This window comes from Pseudophryne corroboree, chromosome 6 (assembly GCF_028390025.1).
Source record: "Pseudophryne corroboree isolate aPseCor3 chromosome 6, aPseCor3.hap2, whole genome shotgun sequence".
In the NCBI taxonomy this organism is placed as follows: domain Eukaryota; kingdom Metazoa; phylum Chordata; class Amphibia; order Anura; family Myobatrachidae; genus Pseudophryne; species Pseudophryne corroboree.
Window position 1 is genome coordinate 468,741,146 of NC_086449.1, and position 26,572 is coordinate 468,767,717.

A 26,572-nucleotide genomic window follows, 5' to 3' on the forward strand; every position below is an offset into this window, starting at 1 on the left:
GCAGCGGCACGGTCCATCTCCTGGGACCACAACCGGATCGCGATTACCGGCGGGTCCCACCTGGGGGACCCTCTTACCTCCTCCCTGATGTGCAGCCACGCGATCCTGGAGAGTGTCAGCGGTGGTGTGCCTGATGACCGATGCGCCTCCGCTGCAAGTACCCGGGAAACCGGACGCAGGAGTATGGATCACTGCTGGGGGAGGTGATGGAGCAGCAGCACAGAATGCCAGAATGACATATAAAGTGCTGTGACACTTGAAGTCTTCTTAAAAAGCTCTTTTCAGGGCTGCCTAGCGCAGCCCCACCTGTTAGCTGCCTGCTCTGTAGGCACCAACTTACAAACTGAGCTCCAGTGCCTGGAGGCGGGGTTACAGAGGAGGCGGTGCAATGCATCCTGGGAACAGTCAAAGGTTTAGCCTGTTGGTGCCTCTGATCAAGATCCAACTCTACACCCCAATGTCATTGCCTGTGGAATATCAGTGTACCGCACTGCAGAATTACTTCCATATATCCCATTTACTGGCAAGCTATTTGTTTTAGATTGTGTACTGTACATAGAACTGTTAGAATTGACTATTCTGTTACCTGCAAATTCTGTCAGTGTTGAGAATTCTAGGTATGGATAGCTCAACCAGTTTAGGTAACTTCACCAGTTTAGGTCGCGGATAATGAAAAATAGAAGTGTTTCCCCATAGACTGGAAGTACCCGGAGTCCATTTGGATGAGTGTTATAAAAGAAGTTATTTTTTTCAGATGGCAGGGGTGTTAGTAGCTGTGATGTAAGTGGCAGCAACCAATAATCTGTATTCCAAAATCTACATTTAAGAAAAAGTTCTGAAGTCCAAACAAAATTTACTTGTATACAACATGCCACTGAAAACATTTGGAGACCATTTACTGCAGGATCTGGTATCTTGACATTCTCCAAAGTGCCTGTCAATTGTATATGGAAAACAAATAATGGAATAAAGTAAGAAGTAGCAAGTAACTGTATACCTGAACAACCCACGTTGCAATGCAAAGGGTACAAATATAACATCTCTTTTCATCCAGGGCAGATACTGGCTGCTTTTGAATGTAGCCCACAAATGCTGGACAGCTTTAGTTAGACACTGCAAGTTAGATTTCAGTTTGCACACACCTCTCACACATCTAAATCTCTCGGCACATTTTACATCTGCCCCACCTGCAGTGCAACATGGTTTTATCAAGGTGCACTGCTACTTGCTCTTTCTTATTTTATTCCTAAATCAGAATCAGGCCCCCAGTGTGTAGGTTGTGTCTATGCAACACCTCTGCAGCTGCTCACTTCCGGAAGCGTTATCACATAGGGTTGGAGCACACCAATTTTTACATGCACATAGGTTATCAACAAAAGAGTAAGGCCCAGATTTATCAAGCCTTGGAGAGTGATAAATAGCACGGTGATAAAGTACCAGCTAATCAGCTCCTAACTGTCATTTTTCAAACCTAGCCTGTAACATGGCAGTCAGGAGCTGGTTGGCTGGTACTTTATCACCAAGCTATTTATCATTATCCAAGGCTTGATAAATAAGGGCCTAAAAAGGATGAAAACTTTTTATTTCTAAACTTAGATAATAACATATTGATGCGCCTCATACTGTAAGCAGGATAATAATAGTGAACACCACGCTGGCCTCTAGTAGCACTATATGTTTTTGCATTGGGCTTTAGCTACATTATGATATTGGAAATTATTCAAAATAAAACTGTTATATATGGGATAAATCTGATCCTATTTTATAGCTTATAACTAAGCGGTTTTGCAGCTGGGAGAATCATAAAGAAATCCCACTGGGACTTATTTGCGAAGATTTATATATTCCTGAATGTGAGATCATTTAGTCAGATGGATTTATCTTCCCTTTTTATTAGCATTGTGATTCTCAGCTCAGATTAGTTTGGAAACTTCAACAGCACTGCAGTACGGCTATCTGGGCCCTATTCAAAGTAATGTGAGGTGAGTCGGGTGGCAATGATCTAATGCACTGCTGGAAATCACTGCAAATACAATCCTCTCACACAAACTATAAGAAGATATAGAAAAATGTGGATGTCTAAGCCAGTAATTGGTTCACTAACCAGGTAGACTAGTCAACACAGGGTTAATGCAGCAGGAATGCAAAGCAGGAACATGCAGTATGACAGATCCAGCCAGGAGCGGGTTAATGCAAGGGTGTACGGACAAACTGGAGCACATACCTTTCCATACACAAAGTGGTGGCAGTCAGGTGTATATAGTACCCTGTGGTGGTGACACACTGGCGCAGTGTATACCTATGGCACAGTCTCTCTCAGGAAATACTCAGGGGCACATCCTAACCCTATGGCAGATGGAGTGGAAGATGTGCGGATTAGGCGCACATGTGCAATAACACATTAGGTCAGAGGTCACGTACATAATGTCTGCACATGTCTGTTACTATGGGGAGATATAGATAGATAGATAGATAGATAGATAGATAGATAGATAGATAGATAGATAGATAGATAGATAGATAGATAGATAGATATTGAATCCGTAATGCAGCACTCCACAATATCACATATAACTTCTCCAGTGCCCTCCTTAGGTACTCCCCGGCCAGGAGCCCAAATGTAGAACAGCAGGTCGGCGGCACTCAGAATAATACAAGGTGAAACTTTCAATTTATATATCACATATATATATATATATATATATATATACACACACACACACACACACACACACACACACACACACACACATATATTGTAAGCAGATAGTGGTAATGTAGTGGTAATGAGCGCTACACCTATTCACATAAAAGACACAACAACGTTTAAAGTAAGGATTTTTCCTATATGTGTCTCATACAGTATGGTAACAAGCTCCCCTTTTCATTTCAGAATGCTGCTATTTCTTCTAAAAAAAATCCTGTTATTCTAGCAGTTCATAAAATTGTATGTAGCGATATAGGAAAAGCACCTTCAGTGTTGACAATATCATAAACAAATTAGTGCATGTACTAAACATATAAATCAATAAGACTTATCTATACAGTATGTGCCATATGTGCAAAGTGCAAAGGTTTTAATGCAGCACTGTAAACTACGCAAAAAATACCACAATTCTGTGAACACTATAATGCACAAAGAACCAACAAAGTGCAAAAAATGCAATCTAGAGCTGCGTACCCGAGATGTCTTCATAAGACACACTTCCTTCTGGTATATCCAATTGTCCAGATTAATTCTTTTGTTCCAGCTGCAGTCTCCCCTCAACTCTGACTGAAGCCTTTCTTGAAGGAAGACTGCAATTGGAACAAGGAAAATTAATGTGGACTATGAATACCACAGTGGGTCACTACACCAAACTAAGCACACAACCCTAAGTAAAAGGAAATCCTACTGTATAGGCAACATTCCTCGGAAGCACTGTACCAGCTACTCAGTCACAATCTTACACTTCTCTACCAATGAAGCAGGCCCCAGATGCCATATCTCCCTACTGTTGACAGACCTACAAATCTGAATAATAAACAACCTTCTAGTAAAATGTATAATAATGATTATAAAAGTAGAAATGTTTGTGAAAAAATAAAACATGTGTAACAACACTAAAGCAACATCTTAAAGAGCAACTGACTGCTTCCCCAGGCAATGCAAAGTTTCTGATTCAATTGTTGTTTCATAATTGTCACTAATTCATTACTAATTATGAAAAAATTTTTTAGCAAGAAGGTTATTTATTGGCAAATATTAATCATATTGACGAGAGTCAAGAGATTAAGGCAGTGGTCACCAATCCGTTGCGCGCCGCCACAATCTGGGTAGCTCAACCCCCGGGGTGCTACTAGTCGACCTCAGGAGGAGTCTGCAATTGAGTCCCCCTTCCAGTCCATAGCACTTCTCCACCTTGGAGGAGACAGATGCTAGAGGTCATACTTGACTTCCAGTGTCTGACAGGCATCACAGTGCTACAGCGTTACCAGGAAGTGCCGGGAGTGCTCAGTGCCGGGAGAAGATGCAGCTTTCTGTTCTGACATGCCTGACAACAAGAATTACACCCCTGACAACAAGCATTACACCCCTGACAATGAGCATTACATCCACAGTATGAAACCCCTGGCAACAAGCATTACACCCCTGGCAATGGGCATTACACCCCTGGCAACGAGCATGATGCCCACAGCATGAAACCCCTGGCAATGACCATCGCACCCAGAGCATTAAACCCCTGGCAACAAGCATGGAACTCAGAGCATGAAACCCCTCGCAACAAGCATGAAACCCAGAGCATGAAACCCCTGGCAAGGAGCATGGAACCCAGAGCATGAAACCCCTGGCAACGAGCATGGAACTCAGAGAATGAAACCACTGACAACAAGTATAAGTCCCTTGACAATGAGCAAGCAATTTAAAAGTAATTAGAAGCCTTACTGTGGAGCATAATGTGTAATGGGCATTACTGTGTGAGGCATAAAGTGTCCCAGGCATTACGGTGTGTGGCATAATATATCACTGGCATTGCGGTGGGTGCCATATTGTGTCACAGGCATTACGATTTGTGATGTAATGTGTCAGGGGCATTGTGGTATGTGGCATAATGTATCACGGGCATTACGGTGTGTAGCATAATATATCATGGGTATAGCAACATTATCACTATGTTAATTAAATGCATTGTTGTTTTTCCGTGAAACATTTTTTTTCATTTTCAATAAATGACCTTAAATATTTTGCTTATTAGCCAGATTTTTTGTTCCAGAAATTTTAGTAGCTCTTTTGGAGGTTTCATTTTCCTTGAGTAGCTCACACCCAATTAAGGTTGGAGACCACTGGATTAAGAGGTCTATGTACTAAGCCTTGGAAAGAGATAAAGGGAAGAGAGATAAAGTACCAATCAGCTCCTGTCATATTTCAAACACAACCTCTAACATAGAAGTTAGGAGCTGATTGGCTGGTACTTTATTTCTCTCCACGTTCTTTCTCTGTAAGGATTAGTACATAGGGGGCTATACATAGATCGATGCAACTGCTGCGTTCGCATGCAGTGGCTGCGTAGATCTGGTCTGCGCACGCGCAATAGTGTGAATACGCGACCCTTCAACATGCGGCCACAAACCCTGCAAGGATACACCGCAAGGTGATTGACAGCAGCGGCATCAGGTGGTTATCGGTGCAGAGTCTGCGGGCGTGGTCTGGACAGCACAGCATGTCAGGACCATTTATGGGGTGACTGCGTGATGTTACACACAGCCGCTCTGTGAAAAAATGGCGCCAGACCGCCTGTCAGTGTAGCCAGGCTGTGCAGACAGGGGTCAACCTCAAATCGATGAGTTTGCAATTAAATTGCAAATGCATCGTGGGGCGGTGCGACACACACATGTTGGGCAGCCTTGCCCTGTGCTGGGCAGCCCCCAACATGTGAGTAGATGGACGCAGATCTTGCTGTGGAAGCAAGATCTGCATCCATCTTTGAATAACCCCCATAGACCCCTATCACTCTTCACATGTTGTAACCTACTTGCATTATAACTGTGAAGGACTGAACACAACACTTACTGAATAAAGTGACACTATATTCTAAATAAAATACTATTTTACTATTGGATGATTTCTCAATTATCTCATGAAAATTAGTATATAGTGGATCTCCTAACTTATACATTGTTTATTTGAATTAGCCTGAAATTAGAGCCCTCAATTATTTAGAATTCACACTTTCTTAGGGGTACATACACCTATAATATAATTTTTTTGGGGGTCCCTAATCCAGCACCGAAAACAAGTCTTGCTGTTTCCCCTGGATCTATGTGGGAAGTTCCCATCTCCTGAGCTGCAGGACCCAGACCCCCATTTAAAATATTTTGGTACTCACTTTAGAGGTGCCAGTTAGAAACATTACTTAGGGGGAGAAGTATGAAGCAATTAAAAGAGTGGCGAAGTGCGCCAGTGGAGAAGTTATCCATGGCTACCAATCAGCTGCTACCTAAAACTTTATAGAATGCACTTAATAAGTGCTGCCTCAAAGCTGAATGGGTGTATAGAAGTGTATACAAGTGGAGATGTTACTAGCAAAACAAGCAAAAAGGTAGACAGTACTAAAGGTCAACAGGGTCAAAAGATAGACAGGGTCAAAAAGTTGACATGAAAATGATCGACATAAAAAAGGTAGACACAGTTTTTTTTTATTTTACATGTTTTTGTACTTTATATTACCTTCTCTATTCATGTCGGCATAGAGTTGGTTATAAGCCTTGTGGTGAGCACAGTGAGCCACCAAGCCCGAAGTGTGGCGAGTGAAGCGAGCCCCCAAGGGGATGCCTTTCTACAACTGGGGGTCACAGATGACAAATCTATCCACATAAAACCCCAGAAATATGGTATCTACCTTTTTTTATGTCGACCATTTTCATGTTGACCTTTTGATCCTGTTGACCTCTTGTACTGTCTAATTTTTCATGTCTACATTTTGACCCTGTCGACCTTTTGACTGTCTGACATGTGGTGTCTATCTATTGACTGTCTAACTAGACACTGTCTATCTATTATACCACACCCCTTCATTGGAACAACTCATCCCGATGATCAGACTCTCATATTGGCATTTGTTTGCTAAATCAGGCAAATGACTATGGCTAGGCTGTATTCCGCATGGAACGCGCTGATCCACCATTCAGAAACAGAAATAGTCAGCCCCGCATTTGTTGCTCTCACACGCATGTATAGACAGGAGCAGTTATGAAAAAATTGTGCATTAGGCAACAAACAGAGAAGAAATAGCATTTATGCTGTAGGCTTCATTTCCCTGTATTCGCTAATTATGCTTCACATCATACATACACACTTTGCATGAAGCCTCATGACACTTTTGACACATTTTTCATGCATTAGGTACACTTTACAATCTCTTGCTATATTCAGTAACATTTACTGTATCCTAACTATGATATTCTAAATGGATCAGCTTACTGTTCTGAGATCTGGGACACAACAAACTACGAAAAACAACGAACAAATTTAGAGTTTTGGAGTTATAGTTAATAAGTTTTAGAACAAACCTGAAAAAACATTAAGAAATATGCTCTAAAGTGACAAGAACATTGTCCACAACACTAGTTTTTAAGAACAACACTTAACTCCATATTTCTACTAGGCATCTTATTGATTCGGAGACCACTACAGCCAAAACTGGTGACTTCCATATTTATCTAAACACTTAACTTCATATACTGTAAGTAATGCTACAATATTATAATAATGCCAACACCACATTCACAAAACAGCATGTGCGAAATTTCCTATTTTACAATCATCATTAAGATCACATTTTAACAACTGCATCTGACCCATAAATACGATATACAAATATATCATAGTGCTATAAAAAGTGTCCATACCTAGTCTGACAATAAGGATGTCTTAACAAATGCCACAACAGCCTGTGTAGAAGATCACATAGTCATACAGTAGGTGCAAATTCAATTAGCCGCGTAAGCCATTCAGATGGCTTTGGGTGTTATGATATGGAAGGCTGATTTCTGCTTGTGGACTATGACGCTGCAAGCAAAGATCAGCCTACTATGTATGGCTGATATACTATAGGACTTAATCTGCCTTTTTTTTGTGCTGATCTGAAAGAGCTTCATAACAATCGTGGTGACAAAATGAATTCTGGGGGGATTTTTAGCTTTACGACTTGATACATATTAGGGCAATGTACGAACTGAAGAATTACGAAGCTGTCCTGCTTCCTTATGCTAGTTCTAGCTAAGCGCAATTCATGGTGTATGCCCAGCTCTGGTCTGTAAAAACACCACAATATCAACCATAATATGAAACTACACTTAGCTTTGTGCATTGACAAAGTCTAACCTGCTACTGCTTTAAGACCACACCATTACATTTACGCTTTTTCTACTTAATGTTAAGTTTATTTATAATCATACTGATTCATGACAGTGATGGGACATAATGACAGTCTTTATTGCATGTTATGAATGCCGCTCCTCTGGCTTGAATGCCATTCGTCGGTTTGATTTATTAGGTGAACTGTGATTATAGCCCTATAGTAAAGCCTTATGTTCTGGAGTCCAGTAGGTTTGTATATACTGCACATATTGCCTATATCATCACACAACTCTTCCTGTATTGCATTCATTACTGTAAACCAAATCCAAAACCGATTATTTCTGTACAGGTTCTTAGACTGGCAGCTGTACAAGTGCCCAGGCTTTACATTGCTTGCCACTTCATCTGGTGCCACACTCTGTCATGTCAAATATTTATTCTACACTTGTCACTCTCACTAGTTGGCCTGACCATCCACTCTAACTGAAGCTCTCATTGTACTGGAAAGTCATTGTACTGGATAGGCCCAATATTAAGTGTATTGTACTGACTGTAAGTTACTTTACAAAGAAGACACATGTATGAAAAGGAGAAAACTATTTCCCACAATCTTTGCTTAAGCGAAAGTGGTGCTTTTGTAGGGCCAAATCAAATAACTGAAATCATGGAACGGAAGGTAAATCTTGTAATTTACATGGAAAATAAAACACTGAATAACCTTTATTTGGTAACTTGGAGCCAGAGGACAATGAGCCAAATTCAATTAGCCATGCGGTTTACCCCATGGCTAATTGCAGCATACCAAACTAATTCTACGATCAGGGATTAACCCGTGCGTTAATCCCGTAGGTTGTACTAGAAGTCAGCAACATAAGGGCACCATTGGGGGGTTAATGCATGGGGAAAACCCATTGATTCCACAGTTTACACAGAATCATTGAGTTTACGCAGGTTAACTCCTGATTTTTGGTGCAGGTAATCAGAATATCAGAATATGTCCCAATATGTCAGGTCCTAGCAGTGGTGAAAAAAGAAAATTACATATGAAATGACAACCAAATGCTGGTTTCATGCAGTACCCATCAATGCATGAACCTTAAACTAATTGCGTGTCCACCCAGTACAACTAAGCAGCACTGTTCGTTACACCCAAAAATAAGACACATTATATTGTTAAGGAAAATAATAAGGCTAAGGGAAACTGCTAAAGCAATGTAAATTAATGCCGTCTTCTCTTATCATATACAACTTTACAAACAAACAATCAAGAAATGTCCTAATTGAAGAAATAAAACATGCCTTTCCAAGCAAAATATATTTTTTTACAGCACAGCATTGATAAAATAACATTGATCAAGAGCGTAATACAGTACAGTATGTGTACAAAGGGTCAGTCAAAATCCCAAAGAAATAAACTTGAAACGTTGACTCTTATCCAACCTGTCAATGACATCATAGTCTGGTTTGGAGAAACATGTCACAAACCAAATGACAGTTTCAAAAATTAGATATCATGTTAATTACACATTTAGCATTCTTTTTTTGCTGATGGTAATGACGCTGATAATAATGCACATATTGATTGTGCTTACTTCTCAATATTTTATTTATATTAACGTATGTGTCTGCTGTGATTTATAGCTTTACCTGTCAAAAAAAGGTTGGAAGAACTTCATTTTACAGAGGCATGGTTTGAAGCCACTAATTTTCTCCAAAAAGAGCCTCATATCACTGCTCCTCTGATGGAAGACTCTTCCACTATTATACCCTGTGACTTCTAAAAGTATGGCCACCATTGCTACTTGCCCTTTGACCATCATTATTAAACCATCATTTGTAGCCATCGACTGTTCACAAGTGTGCATGCCCAAATGAGCAAGAATAGTTTGAGAATGCACAAATAAGCATAGTCAGTGAATTACATAAAAAAAACTTTCCTGGACAACAAGAATATGAGTATAGTATACAATAAGGTGCTTAGATCCTAGTCAAAGACAGATGATTATTAAAACAGCACCTGCTACCCTAAAAGCTGATAACTGTTCAGTTGCTCATAACACTTACTTCGAGCACTGAGGGAGGTGAGGCACTGCTGTATCCAATGTCAAACGTTAATAGTTGAAACCCTTCATTGTACCTGAAATAAGTTATATATAAGTTTTCACAAGTTGTAAACATGAATTGTTACAATGGCACTAGTTGTTGCTCTATATTCTCTTGATCTCAGGCAACATTCATTTACTGGCCAGCTATTGAACTACTACACAGCACCGTTCTAGATCTCTATATAGATCTGTTGGCTTCCTGAGTAGATAAAACCTGTTTAAGTACAACTACAGTACAAGCATGCATTTCCATCTTTATTATTTTATATTGCCCTTTTTTCACTTAAGTACAAATTCCACATAAATGTAATAGTCTTCAAAAAAAGGTAAAGTAAAAAAAAAAGTAAATATTTTTATTACTCAAAGTTTAAATTAAAATAAAGCACACAATAAACTTGCTTTTTTGGTCACATGTCAAGAAATCATGGATAGATGTGTGCATAAAGCATCTATTAATAATGGGTATTTTGGACTCACCACACACTAGGTTGATAATTATCATGCCCAGCATTTTTCCCTTTCTCTCATGTCTCTACCCCTCATTCCCCCAATATTCCTGTCTATCATCTCTGCCCCATCTCCCTCTTATTTCTCCTTGAATAACACCTCAAAACATCGATCTCTCATTCTGTCCCCCGACCTACCATTCTTTGTGTTAGGGTCTCCTGCCCTGTGCTGCCACGTCGTCATGGCAACCGGGAGACAAGTGCTAGTGGGGTAACCTGAGCGCAGCTGATACTCCGGTTCGGGTCTTTTGCTGTGCAGTGGTTATAGGCTCTGTGCACGGCAGGGGATCCGGTGCTGGTTTTTGTGCTCACAGTCTGTGAGGTCTGAGTGGGGCGTGGACAGCACCTGCTTTATAAGGCCTCTTTTCAGGGTAAGCAGATGCTGCTGAATCTTTGTTGGTTAGTCAGTTCATGAAAGTTAGCCAGTACTGTGTAGCTTTGTATTTGTTTGTTGCTTACTGCAAATAGGCCTGGGGATTTGGTATTACACTCTGCCAATCCAGACCTAGCAGTAAGACTGGAGTCAGTCGTTTAGCTTGCTGGGGTTCTGTTACTACTCTGTGAACTTAGCAAGTTTGCGGCTGTATTCTAAGACTTGCCTGTCTAATCCTGTCTCACTGTGCTAGGTGTCAGGGGTCAGTTTAGTGGCAGTAAGCTAAAACCTGTGCACTGCAAGTGAGAATCAGGATTGTGGAGTCTCTCCTTGTGTCTATCATTCCATCTCTGACCAAGGAGTTTACTGCCACACCCGTTGGTAACCCTTTAGGGTTTTGCTGTTGCCCTTAGCAACAGCATTTCGGGTTCTCTACGTATTAAAACACAACATCTTGCTATTTCCATCTGAGCAGTTCTAATACAAGGGAGATACCCAGTTCCTTAGCCTCTGGGCTTCTCTGTTCACTTTGTGTGTATTTTGTTACCCTATCACCTTCTGTGTACGTTATGTCATATTCCCCAGTTTGTCTGTGAGTCCATTTGTTTTGCATAACAGTTCAAACACCAGTACATTCCTGCAGACACTGGAGTGCATAACAGTTCTGACACCAGTACTTTCCTGCAGGCACTGGTGTGCATAACATATTCAGCAGCCTAATACTCCTGTTGAAATTTTGTGGGAATATGGAGCATACCCCTCAAAATACGTTGCAACAGGTGGTCGATCAGGTGCAGGTCCTGACTCGACAATTTAATGATTTGTCCATTAAAATGCACACCTCCCAGGCTGCTGGCGGAGCTCCCGCAGCAGCAGCACCTGCAGGGGTTAAGGAGCCGAAAGTAAATCTCCCGGATCGTTTTTCTGGAGATCGCTCGCAGTTCTTTTGTTTCAAGGAGAGCTGCAAGCTATACTTCCGGCTTAGGCCTCAGTCTTCTGGGTCGGAGATTCAGCGGGTGGGCATAGTGATTTCCTTGCTACAAGGAGACCCACAGGTCTGGGCATATGGGTTGCAGCCTGACTGTCCGTCGCTTAAAAGTGTTGATGCTTTTTTTACGGCACTGGGCATGTTGTATGATGACCCTGACAAGACGGCCTCAGCCGAGGCTCAGATTTCGATCCTTAAGCAAGGGCGAAGGCCAGTTGAGGTTTACTGTACGGAGTTTCGGAGGTTGGCCCATGATACCCAGTGGAATGACCCAGCCCTGAGACACCAGTACCGAAGAGGTCTTTCTAACCAGATAAAGGACCAACTGGTACAATATCCCTTGCCTGATAGCTTGGATCAGCTCATGCAGTTATCCATCCGGGTGGATAGACGGCTGAGAGAGCGTAGGCTTGAAAGGGAGACTGAGATTTCCTTCCTTCCCAAGGGAACCTCAGACTCTGAGGAATTTTCTGAGGAGCCTATGCAGATTGGGGCTACCCGCCTCTCCTCGCGTGAGAAGACGCGGAGGAGACAGCAGGGCTTGTGTTTGTACTGTGGGAATAAAGGTCATGTGGTAGTATCATGCCCAGAAAAGCCGGAAAACTTCAGGGCCTGAGGGTGATGGGAAATATCCTGTCAGGCCAGAAGTCAGAATTTCCCAAGAAGACTTTTATCATTCCGGTGACCTTGAAGATCCTCGGTCAAACTGTCAAGACTGAGGCCTTTGTGGACAGTGGGGTCGACGGGGTTTTTATGGACCGCCAATTCGCCCTGAAACACTCTGTTCCCTTAGTACCCTTGGCATCGGAAATTGAGATTTGTGGGTTAAACGGGGAACCATTATCCCAAGGTAAAATTACCTCTTGCACTAGCCAGATTTCTTTGTTTATTGGAGCCACACACTCTGAAAAATTGTCCTTTTATGTGACTGTCTGTACTTTTGCCCCATTGGTGTTGGGGTTACCCTGGTTAAGGGCCCACAATCCTCAATTTGACTGGGTCTCTGGGGAGATTCTTAGTTGGGGTACTGATTGTTTCAGGAGTTGCTTGAGCCTTCCAGTCAGGCTCTCGCAGCTAAGTTTGCCAGGATTGCCAGGGTGTTATGCAGATTTTGCGGACGTGTTCTCCAAAAAAGTTGCAGAGGTACTACCTCCCCATCGCCCCTATGACTGTGCCATTGATTTGTTGCCAAATGCTAAGCTTCCCAAGAGCAGGTTGTACTCCCTGTCACGTCCTGAGACTCAGGCTATGGCAGAGTACATTCAGGAGAACTTGGCTAAGGGATTTATCAGACCTTCACAGTCTCCAGTTGGGTCGGGGTTCTTCTTCGTGGGTAAAAAGGACGGTTCGTTGCGACCCTGCATCGACTTCAGGGAATTGAACCGTATCACGATTAAAAACTCATACCCACTGCCTCTCATTTCGGTCTTGTTTGACCAGCTTCGTACTGCCACCATTTTTTCTAAGATTGACCTACGCGGTGCGTACAATCTAATCCGAATAAGAGAGGGGGATGAATGGAAGACTGCCTTTAATACCCACTCAGGGCATTATGAATATTTGGTGATGCCTTTTGGGCTCTGTAATGCCCCGGCAGTCTTCCAGGATTTCATGAATGATGTGCTCAGGGAATATTTGGATAGATTCTTAGTTGTATACTTAGATGACATCCTAATCTTCTCCCATTCCCTGGAGGAACATCGGAAGCATGTACGCTTAGTCCTCCAGAAACTCAGAGACCACCGGCTTGGGGCGAAGCTGGAGAAGTGCGAATTTGAAGTTCAGCAAATCGCATTTCTAGGATATATTATCTCCCCAGAAGGTTTCCAAATGGAGGGTTCCAAGGTACAGGCAGTCCTGGATTGGGTGCAGCCCACTAGTTTGAAGGCGCTTCAGCGTTTCCTGGGCTTTGCGAATTTTTATAGACGATTTATCGCTGGATTTTCGTCTATAGTGGCGCCCTTGGTGGCACTCACTAAGAAAGGGGCGGATGTTGCTCACTGGTCTTGTGAGGCTAAAGCGGCTTTTGCCCGTCTCAAAAGGGCATTTGTTTCGGCCAAGGTGCTGCGACACCCAGATCCAGAGCGTCCTTTTGTGGTGGAGGTGGATGCCTCTGAGATGGGTATTGGGGCAGTGCTTTCTCAGATGGGAGTGTCTGATAATCGCCTTCATCCCTGTGCTTACTTTTCCCGTAAATTTTCGCCTGCCGAGATGAATTATGACGTGGGTAACCGGGAATTGTTGGCTATTAAGGATGCACTCGAGGAGTGGAGACACTGGCTTGAGGGGGCTAAGTTTGTGGTCTCAATTCTCACTGACCATAAGAATCTGGCATATTTAGAGTCAGCGAAGCGTCTCAATGCCAGGCAGGCACGATGGGCTTTGTTTTTTGCTCGCTTTAATTTTTTGATAACATATCGCCCTGGGTCAAAAAACATCAAGGCTGATGCGCTCTCGCGGAGTTTTGCTCCAATCCAGGAGACCACCGAGGAGCCGTTGCCCATTGTTTCCCCATCATGTATTAAAGTGGGCATTACCCAGGACCTCTTATCATTAGTCCTTAGAGCACAGGAGCAGGCTCCTCCAGACCTTCCGGTAGGTCTTTTGTTTGTGCCTCCTAGGTTAAGACAGCGAGTGTTCCTGGAATTCCATGCCAAGAAGTCGGCAGGTCACCCGGGTATTGCCAGAACTCGGGAGTTGCTATCTAGGGCGGTGTGGTGGCCCTCAGTGGCTAAGGATGTGGATCAGTGGGTTCGGGCATGTGACATCTGTGCCCGAAATAAGACTCCTAGAGGGGTTCCTGTTGGCCCATTACATCCACTCTCTATCCCATCTAAGCCATGGACCCACATTTCAATGGATTTTGTGGTGGACTTGCCCAAATCCTCGGGGATGACAGCCATCTGGGTTGTCGTTGACAGGTTTTCGAAGATGGCGCACTTCGTTCCACTGGTTGGGCTGCCATCAGCCAGACGCCTGTCTGAATTATTTATGCTGCATGTTGTGCGTCTCCACGGGTTGCCACTTGATGTGGTCTCTGACCGCGGATCCCAGTTTGTGGCCAAATTCTGGAGGGCATTTTGTTCCGATCTCCAGATTTCTGTCAGCTTGTCGTCAGGCTACCATCCGCAGTCTAATGGGCAGACTGAAAGGGTGAACCAGTCCTTGGAGCAGTTCCTCAGGTGTTATGTCTCCAAGTGTCAGACTGACTGGGTTGCTCATCTGTCCATGGCGGAGTTTGCCTATAACAACGCGGCTCACTCTGCTACAGGGATCTCTCCCTTCCTTTGTGTGTATGGGCATCATCCTAAGGCCAATTCTTTTGACCCCCTGGACTCCACGCCTGGTGGTTCCTCTGTGGTTTCGGTCCTTAGAGGTATTTGGCGGAAAGTGAAGAAAGCCCTTGTGTCTGTGTCATTAGTGACCAAAAGGGTTTTTGATAAGCGGAAAAGACCCTGCAGCTTCAAATTAGGAGACTTCGTCTGGTTGTCAACCAAGAATTTGAAGTTGAGACAGCCATCTCATAAGTTAGGCCCCCGGTTCATCGGCCCTTATAAGATCACCAGGGTTATCAATCCGGTGGCATTTCAGTTAGATCTGCCCCGTTCTTTGGGTATCAATAAAACATTTCATTGTTCCCTTTTAAAACGGGCGATTAGTAATCCTTCTTCCAGTGGAAGACCTTCCCCTCTTCTGATACGTGGCCAGAGGGAGTTTGTTGTTGAAAGGATTCTTGACTCCAAGGTGGTTCGGGGTCGGCTGTCATTTTTGGTGCACTGGAAGGGGTATGGCCCGGAGGAGCGGTCGTGGGTGCGCAGTTGTGATCTTCATGCCCCCAGACTGATACGCTCTTTCTTCTCGCAGTTCCCCGATAAACCCGGTGGTAGGGGTTCTTTGACCCCTCGTCAGAGGGGGGGTACTGTTAGGGTCTCCTGCCCTGTGCTGCCACGTCGTCATGGCAACCGGGAGACAAGTGCTAGTGGGGTAACCTGAGCGCAGCTGATACTCCGGTTCGGGTCTTTTGCTGTGCAGTGGTTATAGGCTCTGTGCACGGCAGGGGATCCGGTGCTGGTTTTTGTGCTCACAGTCTGTGAGGTCTGAGTGGGGCGTGGACAGCACCTGCTTTATAAGGCCTCTTTTCAGGGTAAGCAGATGCTGCTGAATCTTTGTTGGTTAGTCAGTTCATGAAAGTTAGCCAGTACTGTGTAGCTTTGTATTTGTTTGTTGCTTACTGCAAATAGGCCTGGGGATTTGGTATTACACTCTGCCAATCCAGACCTAGCAGTAAGACTGGAGTCAGTCGTTTAGCTTGCTGGGGTTCTGTTACTACTCTGTGAACTTAGCAAGTTTGCGGCTGTATTCTAAGACTTGCCTGTCTAATCCTGTCTCACTGTGCTAGGTGTCAGGGGTCAGTTTAGTGGCAGTAAGCTAAAACCTGTGCACTGCAAGTGAGAATCAGGATTGTGGAGTCTCTCCTTGTGTCTATCATTCCATCTCTGACCAAGGAGTTTACTGCCACACCCGTTGGTAACCCTTTAGGGTTTTGCTGTTGCCCTTAGCAACAGCATTTCGGGTTCTCTACGTATTAAAACACAACATCTTGCTATTTCCATCTGAGCAGTTCTAATACAAGGGAGATACCCAGTTCCTTAGCCTCTGGGCTTCTCTGTTCACTTTGTGTGTATTTTGTTACCCTATCACCTTCTGTGTACGTTATGTCATATTCCCCAGTTTGTCTGTGAGTCCATTTGTTTTGCATAACAGTTCAAACACCAGTACATTCCTGCAGACACTGGAGTGCATAACAGTTCTGACACCAGTACTTTCCTGCAGGCACTGGTGTGCATAACACTTTGTTACTCATCTTTTGTCCCCCTTACTCAATCCCTCATCACCATTTCTCATCTGTCTCCCTTCCCATCTCATCACTATTCCACTACCTCCTACCTCCCCATATCTCATATCTCTCTCCCTTACCTCTCCTTTCTCATCTCTGTCTCCATTACCTGCCCCACTTCTTCATGGGTCTCATTTGAGTCCTCTCCCCACTCCACCTGACACAATATGCTGCATGTTAATGGTTAGGGCAGCCGTAAGACCCGAGTGAGCACTGCCCATAACAGCAACTGTGACAACTGAGAGTAGGCAGCAGAACTGGTAGTGGGAGTAGCAGCCGGCAGTACAGCTTGCAGGAACGTCCAGTTCATCAGTGTGATCAGTGGCAATCACAGCAAATGGTATGGATGCACATCATAGCATGTGGGCAGTATTCTTTGCAACAGAGTTGTTGTGGGATGCTGGGATTAGGCTGACATGGTTGTATCTCATGCGACCATTTATCCTGATACATCCACCAGCTGTGAATGACAAAATCCATTCTGCACATGTGCCAAATGGCCCCCTGGCAGTGATGTAGCAGTTTGTGACCTCTGACATCACTGCCAAAATTACCCTCCAGCCATACGAACAGCACTATGGAGTGCATGCACCGGAAATCAAAGTTCAAGGAGGGGAACTTTGGTTGAGCCACAGTGGGGATCTATGGACAGTGGTGAACTAGGGGGTGGAAGGTAATGCCACTGGGGATATAGTGCCATTGTTTTATTTGGGGTTCCATTGCCACTCGGGGTGAGAGGTGCTGATACAACAGGGGCCTATGGAGATAGGTGGTTGGGAGACACCCCCCAGTCATGTTTTTTCTTTTTTCAATAAAATATTTAAAACCATTTAAAAAATGCATTTAGAATTAATTAAAGAAAAACAAAGTATTATTTTTGTCCAGCTTTTGGGGGTTAAAATAGCCAATTTAGTGGTTAAAGAGCTGATTCTGCCAAATGCTCTGCCTAATGAGCTTTTAAACAGCAGTAAAAAGTTTGTGACTGCTGACATTTAAGTTAATAATGTGAAATAAAAGGAATCCGATATAATTTAATAACATTGTTCCTAAAGGAATATACTTATACAGGTGATTACATTAACTGCTTATACACTACATTTTAAACTGAGAGTTAAGCCAGGTACACCCTGTATAATTTTTACTTAAGATGCAGTAAACTCACAATTTATCCGTGTGAGGAAAAACTCTGATATTCATATGTACACACTATACAATTGTTTCTTCTGATCCTACTCTATTTATTTGTCCTAGTGATCAGAAGGAAATGTTGTGTCCCTATACACACTGCACAGATTTTCTGTATAGTGGCCACCTAATAAATAAAATGCAAATAATTGGCTGAACTGTGAGAGCATACAGTAAAAGGAAATACAGTCATAACCATTTTGCAGTGTTGTTTTGTGTATTGTTACGGTTGGTTCACAGGGGCGAGGTAAGTATGTTCCCCCTTCTCTCCTACCCCCAACCCTTTCTACCCTAACCTTAGTGCCTAACCTGCCTCGGGTGGTGTATAAACTTAACCTCCCCCTGTTGGTGCCTAACCCTAACCTCCCCTTCCCACAGCCCAGGGCCGAACTGCCCATCTGGCACTACTGGCAAATGCCAGAAGGGCTGATGGGCTTGTGGGCCGGTCCTGTCAGGAAGAGAGGTGGGAAGGCCGCGCACAGTGCAGCATCCGGCTCTCAGCTCTGGCCGCTCCCCAGCCTCCCTTCTCGTCTCCATAGAAATGGAGGAGTGAAACGAGTCCACGCCCACCTGACTCGTAGCACGCCCCCGACTTTGGTGCCCGCGTGCCCCATACATGGTGCGCGCGCCCCCTGGTATGTGTGCGCACGCCTTTGCCACGCGTGTGCACACACATGCCAGGGCCGAATTCGGACCTCATTCCATCACTGCCACAGCCTAACCCTAACCCCACCCCAGGCACAGCCTAGCCCAACACCCACCAGTGGCACCTAAATCTTACCCCCCTCCCTTCCCCCACAGCCATATCCTAACCCTCCCGTCTATACTAATCTTCAGAATTCCAGATGCCGGGATTCCGGCTTTGGGATCCTGATCTGTTCTGGATTCCAGCATTAGTGTTCTGATAAGTGTCAGGATTTCGACATCGTTATTTCGACTGCCAGGTTCCCAACAACTGGTATCTTGAACATATACTATTTATATATTATATATTTTATATACTGTAGTATATATAAATAGGCACATTTTACACAAGTAAAAAGTTTATTGAGAATTACAGTACTGTCTTCTATATATTGACATATTCACACTTTTACTAGAACATACATTAGCATAGACTGTCCACTATTAACAACACACAGTGATGACAAAGGAAACAAATACATGACATTGTAAACAACGTGGAACACGGTTTATCACATCAAATACATATGGAGACATTCAGGGGCAGATTTATTAACCCTGGTGAAGTGATAAAGTGGAAGGTGATAAAGGACCAGCCAGTCAGCTCCTAACTGTCATTTTTCAAACCCAGTCTGTGATATGGCAGTTAGGATCTGATTGGCTGGTCCTTTATCACCTTCCACTATATCACTTCACCAAGCTTAATAAATCTGCTCCTCAGTGAGATAATGATTATATGCTCTACAAAAGGATAGCATAGAATACATCATTAGAGATTTACAAAAGCATGTCCAGAGTGACCTGAGACCTGTCGGCAGATAGGTCATCAGAGTGTGTACACCGCATTAGGTTTACGATACCATGACCAGATTTACTGCATCTTATGAGCATGATAGAAGATGCGATCATGTGATCAGACCGATTTATCTTTATGTGCATACATATTATACAATTATGTCAGATCATAAAATCCTCAGTAAGATTATAAGTGGCAATTAGTATGGGAATACCAAGTAAAAATAGTGAAATAATGATGGAAAGTGGGAAAGTGACACTCATATGTAACCAAATCATACTTGCCTACTCTCCTGGAAGTTGTGGGAGACTCCCGATATATCAGGTAGACCCCACGCACTCCCCGAAGAGTAGGGAGATCTCCTACATCCCACTACCAAGTGAAGCATGCAGGATAAGGAGAGTATACCTGGGATTTGTGGCTACATATGGAGGACGCGGAGGCTAAATTACATGAAATAGCATCATTTAGCCCAACCCCTTCCTCACAGACCTGCAAATCGTGGCAATTTTCCAGTGGTAATAATGTGTCAGCCTCCCCACCTGCAGTGGCCAGCATTGTCTCCTCTTCGTGCAATGAAATTAGGTAATTATGGAGCAAATGCTGCAATGTATTTAGCTCTTACAGGTCTGCATAAATTATTTTGTTTCAGTATGAATAAGGAAGTATAACTCAGGTAATAATAAGGGTGAATTGCAGTTGACAGACATATATCACACTTTCGTCTACTTTGATTTACCTGTTCAGTGTATTTTGTCCTGTGGCACTGACTTCACTCATTACCTCCAAGGTAAGTAACAATTTGCTTATCATCTCCTTTAAGGCGTTAAACTCTTGTAAGGGAGACTTTAACTTGAAGAACTGTTCATAAAAGTGCTGTAACTGTAATGGGGGTGACACAAATACCAAACATTTTTCAAAATGCATTAAGAACACTTTCACATCATGCTAGTTACTCTGATTAATTGATGCTGCTTTCAACCATTTATCACTCCTGCAAGCTGTCAGTCACCTGCACCTGTATTTAGAAAACAGCATTCCCACACTGCTATCATTATCCACACTCATACCCTGAAACACGCTGTCATCAAAATCCTCCATGCTCCATGGAGAATGCTGGTAACACAATATGCAGAAAAAGGCATGCCACTTAGCTCTGCCACAGAAATATAAAATACAAGCATTAACAGTCTTTCAGTGTTATTCCACTAAATGCTGTAATTGCTATACTGTTTATTTAATCTATATCATCACATATCAAACACTTGTCAGTCTATACATTTACAGCAGTGGCTTTCCGATTAAATGGTAACAAATAAAGTACACATCACTTGATAAAGAAAGATCAATGTAAATATTAATAACACAATAGGAAAATTTAAGAACAAAGAAAAATACACATGAAATAATTAGGCATTATAGAGAATGGACTTCCTTTGGCCCAGTGCTCTTGTTACACTTCTGTGGTTCTTCCAGTGAATGATCTAAGGCTATAAACATTCTTAACATTTGTTTTGGATCAGTGATAATTGTTTTGCTTCTGGGCAAAGAACTAAATGTTTAATTAATTGGTCAACCAGTTTGAATTGTTAAGAGGCTCATTTTTACTTTTTTCTGGCATCAGATTAAAAGGCATCTTCCAAAATACTTCTGCATCTTGAAAAGTTATCAAGAAGCACAAAAGCACAAACTATTTGTATGTTAAATTACTATATATTAAGCTATAGAATGTATAAGGTAGTAGAAATGTGGTTTCATTGTCAGGAGACAAGTTATCAAAGGAACTTAACTAAGGTGTTTAGGTCGGGATCTTAATGTTATCAAATTATAACCATACTGTAACATACTGTAAACAAATCATTGGGGTTTACTAAACGGGTACATTACAGCAGCAATAAGCAGTGAGTTTACCACCTGTGCTGTACACCAATGTGCAACAATATTCAGTGGCTGTATTCAATGATGATCAATTATTGCAAAGGAAGCAACCCTATCTGGGAATACACATGTCCACCTGCTAAAGCTGGGTGGTATGGTAAAACAAAATTAAATAGGATCCAATAGGACTGCCAAACCAGCCGATCATGTGACATGACACATCACATGATCGGGAAAGTACAGCTATGTCATTTAATGTGATTTTAGAATAAATAAGAGTAAGAATACTCGTTTTAAGATGATATTTATCATATGAACTTATAGGATTATTATGGTCTTACTGTAAAGTCTTTATATTATTTTTAGGGATGGTTTGCTTTGAATGATTTTCTGAACAAACAGGTGATGCTTATTGATTCATTAAGAAGGGTATAAATAGAGTACCCAGTACTCATAGGATTTATGCTCCTGAGGAAGCTGGATTATACTTGTGCCAGTGAAACGCGTTGAGCTTTTCCTACATTTATCTGGACTCCACTTTCTTAACGGACTCACGGGACCTCTGTCATCCTCTGGCAAAAATTGGACTCTCCCTCCTATCACTGGATGAAATACATTTAACCGGTTGGCCCACACCTACAGCTGTAAATGGACTTGTCATAATGCTGATGCCTACGTTTCTGTGGATCCGGTAATTATCTGCATACTACAGTGTATACATCTGGGGAGATTGTCCTAGTCATAAGGATTGGACTATTGGTCATATAAGAAAGTGGCACACTGCACAAAACAAGCTTATCCAGATAAGACGAATGAACTCTACCAATTAGTGGTAATAGGGATATATTCCATCCTTTTTTAATTGTTTTTATATGTAATGTTAATAAATTGTTTATAATTTTATACACAAAGCAAACCATCTCATATTAATTTGTCAGCCAGCGCGGGTATACACTTTCTTTCGCTCCAGTTTATATTTTGAGGATTTGACCTTCCTCATACCTGCTGCTGTTGGTTGCGCACTTACACATTCTCTCCTTTCTTACAAATAAAAGAAAACTTTTAACTAGAGAGGTGTGCTGCCCCCGTGTTTTGGTTTAGCTTCTAATTTGTTGTCAAGATTCGGTTTTTGGTTTTGCCAAAACCGCCCTCACTAGTTTTAGTTTTGCATCTGTATTTTTTGCAAAAATTAGTAAAAGCAGCAAAAATAACATAACTGGGGTCTTTCTTTTGTTCATACTGTATTATTAACCTCAATAACATTAATTTTCAGTCACTTCCAGTCAATTCTGACCACTTAACAGTACATAATATTGTTTTCAACAATACTGGCCAAAGGCTGCAGCGAGCTGGCTGGTTACTTTGCGACAGAGCAGTGGCACAAAGACAAGGCAGTTTATAGCACATCTATGAAAGGGTGGTATTCATGTGACCGCCGGTCAGCTGACCGACAGTCACATGACCTCCTCCACCAGCCCGACGGGTCACTGTCCCGATGGTCGGCATGCCGACCTACAGGGACTATTTCCACTCGTGGGTGTCCACGACACTCATAGAGTGGGAATAGAACCCGTGGCGACCGCAGGTCGCCACCGAGCCCGCAGCGTGGCGAGCGCAGTGAGCCCACAAGGGGCTTGCTGCACTCGCCCCTCCCCGCCGGGATCCCGGCGTCGGTATGCTGCCGGGATCCCAGTGTCGGTAAGCTGACCAGCGGTCAGGAGACCACCGGTCAGCCGTACTACACCCCTATGAAACACTGCCACACAGCATTGGCAGAAAAGAAGAGCAATGCTAGATGGAATTGTCCATGGTCCATCCCATCCAGTATTATGTTGGATATTAAAAAGGACATGCACAATTTAACAAACCAAGCACTTCAGTGGCTGGGACTGACACTATTAAGGTTGAAGTGCTTGATTTGCTTGGGACCTGACAAACAATTTTTTTTGGAAGGACTACCTCTGATTACTAACCAGGAGGTTGATGATGATAATGTTGGCAGTGGAGATTGCATGGGCTGGTCCAAACAAATTTTGTAAAATAAATGTCATGAACTCGCCGCAAATGACGTAACATGGAGGAGGTGCCTATATGGGTAATGTTCCCAATCTCTACTAACTTTGGCCTCACAAATGTAGCAGATGACTTCATATTCCTTGTCAGGATTTGGGTAAAAATAATCCCACACCCAAGAGGTGACTTTTTGGTCTTATTCCCAGTCACCACAAAGGTTTTCTTTTTGTCTAGGCAAGAACTGCTGCCACTGGTGACTGACTGACTTACACAAACAGCAGCATCAACATTCTCATCCTCATTAGCGTCAGATAGTACACAAATATCCCACTCATCCTGTTACACTTCCACACTAGCATCCTCAATGTCTATTATGTCATAATCACCATGTTTACTTGTACTGCTCATCCCCACATTTGCAGATGGTGTAAGGAGGCAAAGGAGGCTTCTCTCTGAGTACAGTTTGAGAAAATACCGACACACACATAGCTATCATGGACACCCTTAGACTATACTCTGGGATTTGTGAACACACAGTTCTTCAGTCTTAGTGTTCTTTTTTTGGCCACTGATTTGTTGGTTTTTAATGTGACACATCTGCATCATTTTTTACATTTTTAAAGATTTTGATTTTATGTGCCCTTTCCAAAACGTTCTGCTCTCTGGACCACCTTTAGTAAATGTTGTTGTACTATCATGACTGGCAGCAGCCACAACTTTGGTACTTGTAAGCTGATCCTGCTCTTCCATCGATTGATTGTGATCCTTATCGACTCAGTGCTTATATTTATTGATGCAGTGGGGCACAGCACCTACTGGACTTTACTGAACACACAAGTTGCACACAAAAAATAACAGCTTTTTTTTCACAAATGGCAAATTCACACTGTGGATTCACAGTGGTAATATTTATTAACGCAGTAGGGCAGAGCACCTACTGGGCTTTACTGAATGCACAAGTTGTACAAAAAACATTTTTGTTTATTTTGTTCTGTTTTTCCACCTTTACCAAAAGTTTTGTGGCACCAACATGCACTGTGCACCAATAAAGGGTTAATGCTGCCCTGTATCAGGAGCTCTAGGTTGCAATATAGGCAGTGACAAAAAACACCAGTGTGCACCAAGGGTGAATGCTGCCTCTGTATTAGCAGCTCTGGGGTGCACTGCAGGCTAACATCAATAAATAAAATAGATGGTTAATGTCATGGTTGAAAAAACAAAATGGTATTAAAATAATAATAAATAATTCTGCCCTTAGGACCTCTGGGCTGTAATGTAGGCAGTGACAAAAAACAACAGTGTGCACTGTGCACCAAAGGTTAAAGCTGCCCCTGTATTAGTGAAAACATGGGACCCCTTTCAGTCCGCTGGTCCGGGTGTGCGTTTATTTGTTTTGCCAAGTACGAGGATTTATATCTGGACACTGGATTGAGGTGAGTATAATTTGATTCACAGGTACCCCGGATCGTCGGATCAGGAGACGTGGCAGTCGGCGGGTCAACATAGGTAAGTATGTGTGTGTCGGCAGGTGTGCAATAAAGTTTTACTCTCAAGGTGTGTGTCTCCTGTTTTATTTGGGTATTTTTTTCCAGTAGTACTACAGGTACCAGCGGGCCCGTTTTTCTCCCGCATGCTGGTACTTGTGGTTCTACAAGTATCACCTTGCGGGGGAGGCTTGCTGGGACTTGTAGTACTACAGGAAAAAACAATATTCTTGTCATTTTCTCAAGGCTATCAGCCTCCCATCCGCAGCCCTTGGATGGGGGGACAGCCTCGGGCTTCACCCCTGGCCCTTGGGTGGCTGGGGGGGGGACCCCTTGATTGAAGGGGTCCCCACTCCCCCAGGGTACCCCGGCCAGGGGTGACTAGTTGGATATTTAATGCCACGGACGCAGGGCGCTGTATAAAAGTGACCCCCGGCTGTGGCATTATCTGTCCAGCTAGTGGAGCCCGATGCTGGTGTAAAAAATACAGGGGACCCCTACTCTTTTTGTCCCCCGTATTTTTTGCCCCAGGAGCAGAGCCCGGTGCTGGTTTTAAAAATACGGGGGATCCCCTGTCCATTTTTCCCCCGGATTTTTAGAACCAGGACCGGCTCGAAGAGCCCGAGGCTGGTTATGCTTTGGAGGGGGGACCCCACGCCATTTTTTTCCGTGTTTTTTCCCGTTTTTACCCGTTTTTAAAAAAACGGAACAAAATCCGTCAAATCGGCCGTTTTTCGTCAGTGGGACTGTCGAATCCGTTTTTTATTGCATATGGTCAATTTCGGCACCCACTTGCCGAAATTAGACTGTCGAATTGTGTCGAATTGAAAAACGGACGAAAAATTGCCGCGATTCGCCGCTAATTGCATATACCCCATTGTGGCCATAGACAGAGATATGTTACAGTGTATGATCATACGATATCTGTGTTCCTTCCCTGGGAAAGAAACATTTTCCCGTTCCTCCCATGAAGTAACATGGAAAATGTTGGGCATACACTGGCAGATGTGGCTGTCCAATTATTGGATCAGTTGGGCATGTTGAAAGATTTTTATGTCTAACTGTCCAATCACTGCTGATCGGTTGTGGCCATACATTATATAACTATAGGCTGATAACTGCATAATGTACACTTAGCTTTAGTAGACTTTTGCCTGGGAGACTTCATTCCCTATTTGCCCTGTTTTCAAAATATCATGACATTTAGATAATAAATAAGGTGAAAAAAACAATGATAATTAATTTTATATATCCTTTTTTTCTGCAATTAGAAACATCAATTAGTCTGGTACACCTGAAAAACTAAATTAGGTAAACCTGGAGCAGACAATTGTCACTCAGATTAATTGGGCAAAGTTAGAAACTACGTGTCTCTTAAAGGCTGACAATGGGGGTCATTCCGAGTTGTTCGCTCGCAAGCTGCTTTTAGCAGCTTTGCACACGCTAAGCCGCCGCCTACTGGGAGTGAATCTTAGCTTATCAAAATTGCGAACGAAAGATTAGCAGAATTGCGAATAGACACTTCTTAGCAGTTTCTGAGTAGCTCCAAACTTACTCGGCATCTGCGATCAGTTCAGTGCTTGTCGTTCCTGGTTTGACGTCACAAACACACCCAGCGTTCGCCCAGACACTCCTCCGTTTCTCCAGCCACTCCCGCGTTTTTCCCAGAAACGGTAGCGTTTTTTCACACACTCCCATAAAACGGCCAGTTTCCACCCAGAAACACCCACTTCCTGTCAATCACATTACGATCACCAGAACGAAGAAAAAACCTCGTAATGCCGTGAGTAAAATACCTAACTGCATAGCAAATTTACTTGGTG

At 43.1% G+C, this 26,572-nt stretch overlaps 1 protein-coding gene across 2 annotated transcripts in view; it reads right to left on the reverse strand.

Annotated features, from left to right (window-relative positions):
* The window catches only part of CPED1 (cadherin like and PC-esterase domain containing 1), a 590,522-nt gene that overhangs the window by 386,968 nt on the left and 176,982 nt on the right, over window positions 1-26,572 (reverse strand). For both annotated transcript variants that reach the window (XM_063927207.1, XM_063927206.1), the window contains exons 7-8: window positions 20,114-20,256; window positions 9,905-9,977 (exon numbers count right to left, since the gene is read on the reverse strand). In XM_063927207.1, the coding sequence (XP_063783277.1) occupies window positions 9,905-9,977; window positions 20,114-20,256 (216 nt within the window). The remainder of the gene's footprint in view (window positions 1-9,904; window positions 9,978-20,113; window positions 20,257-26,572) is intronic.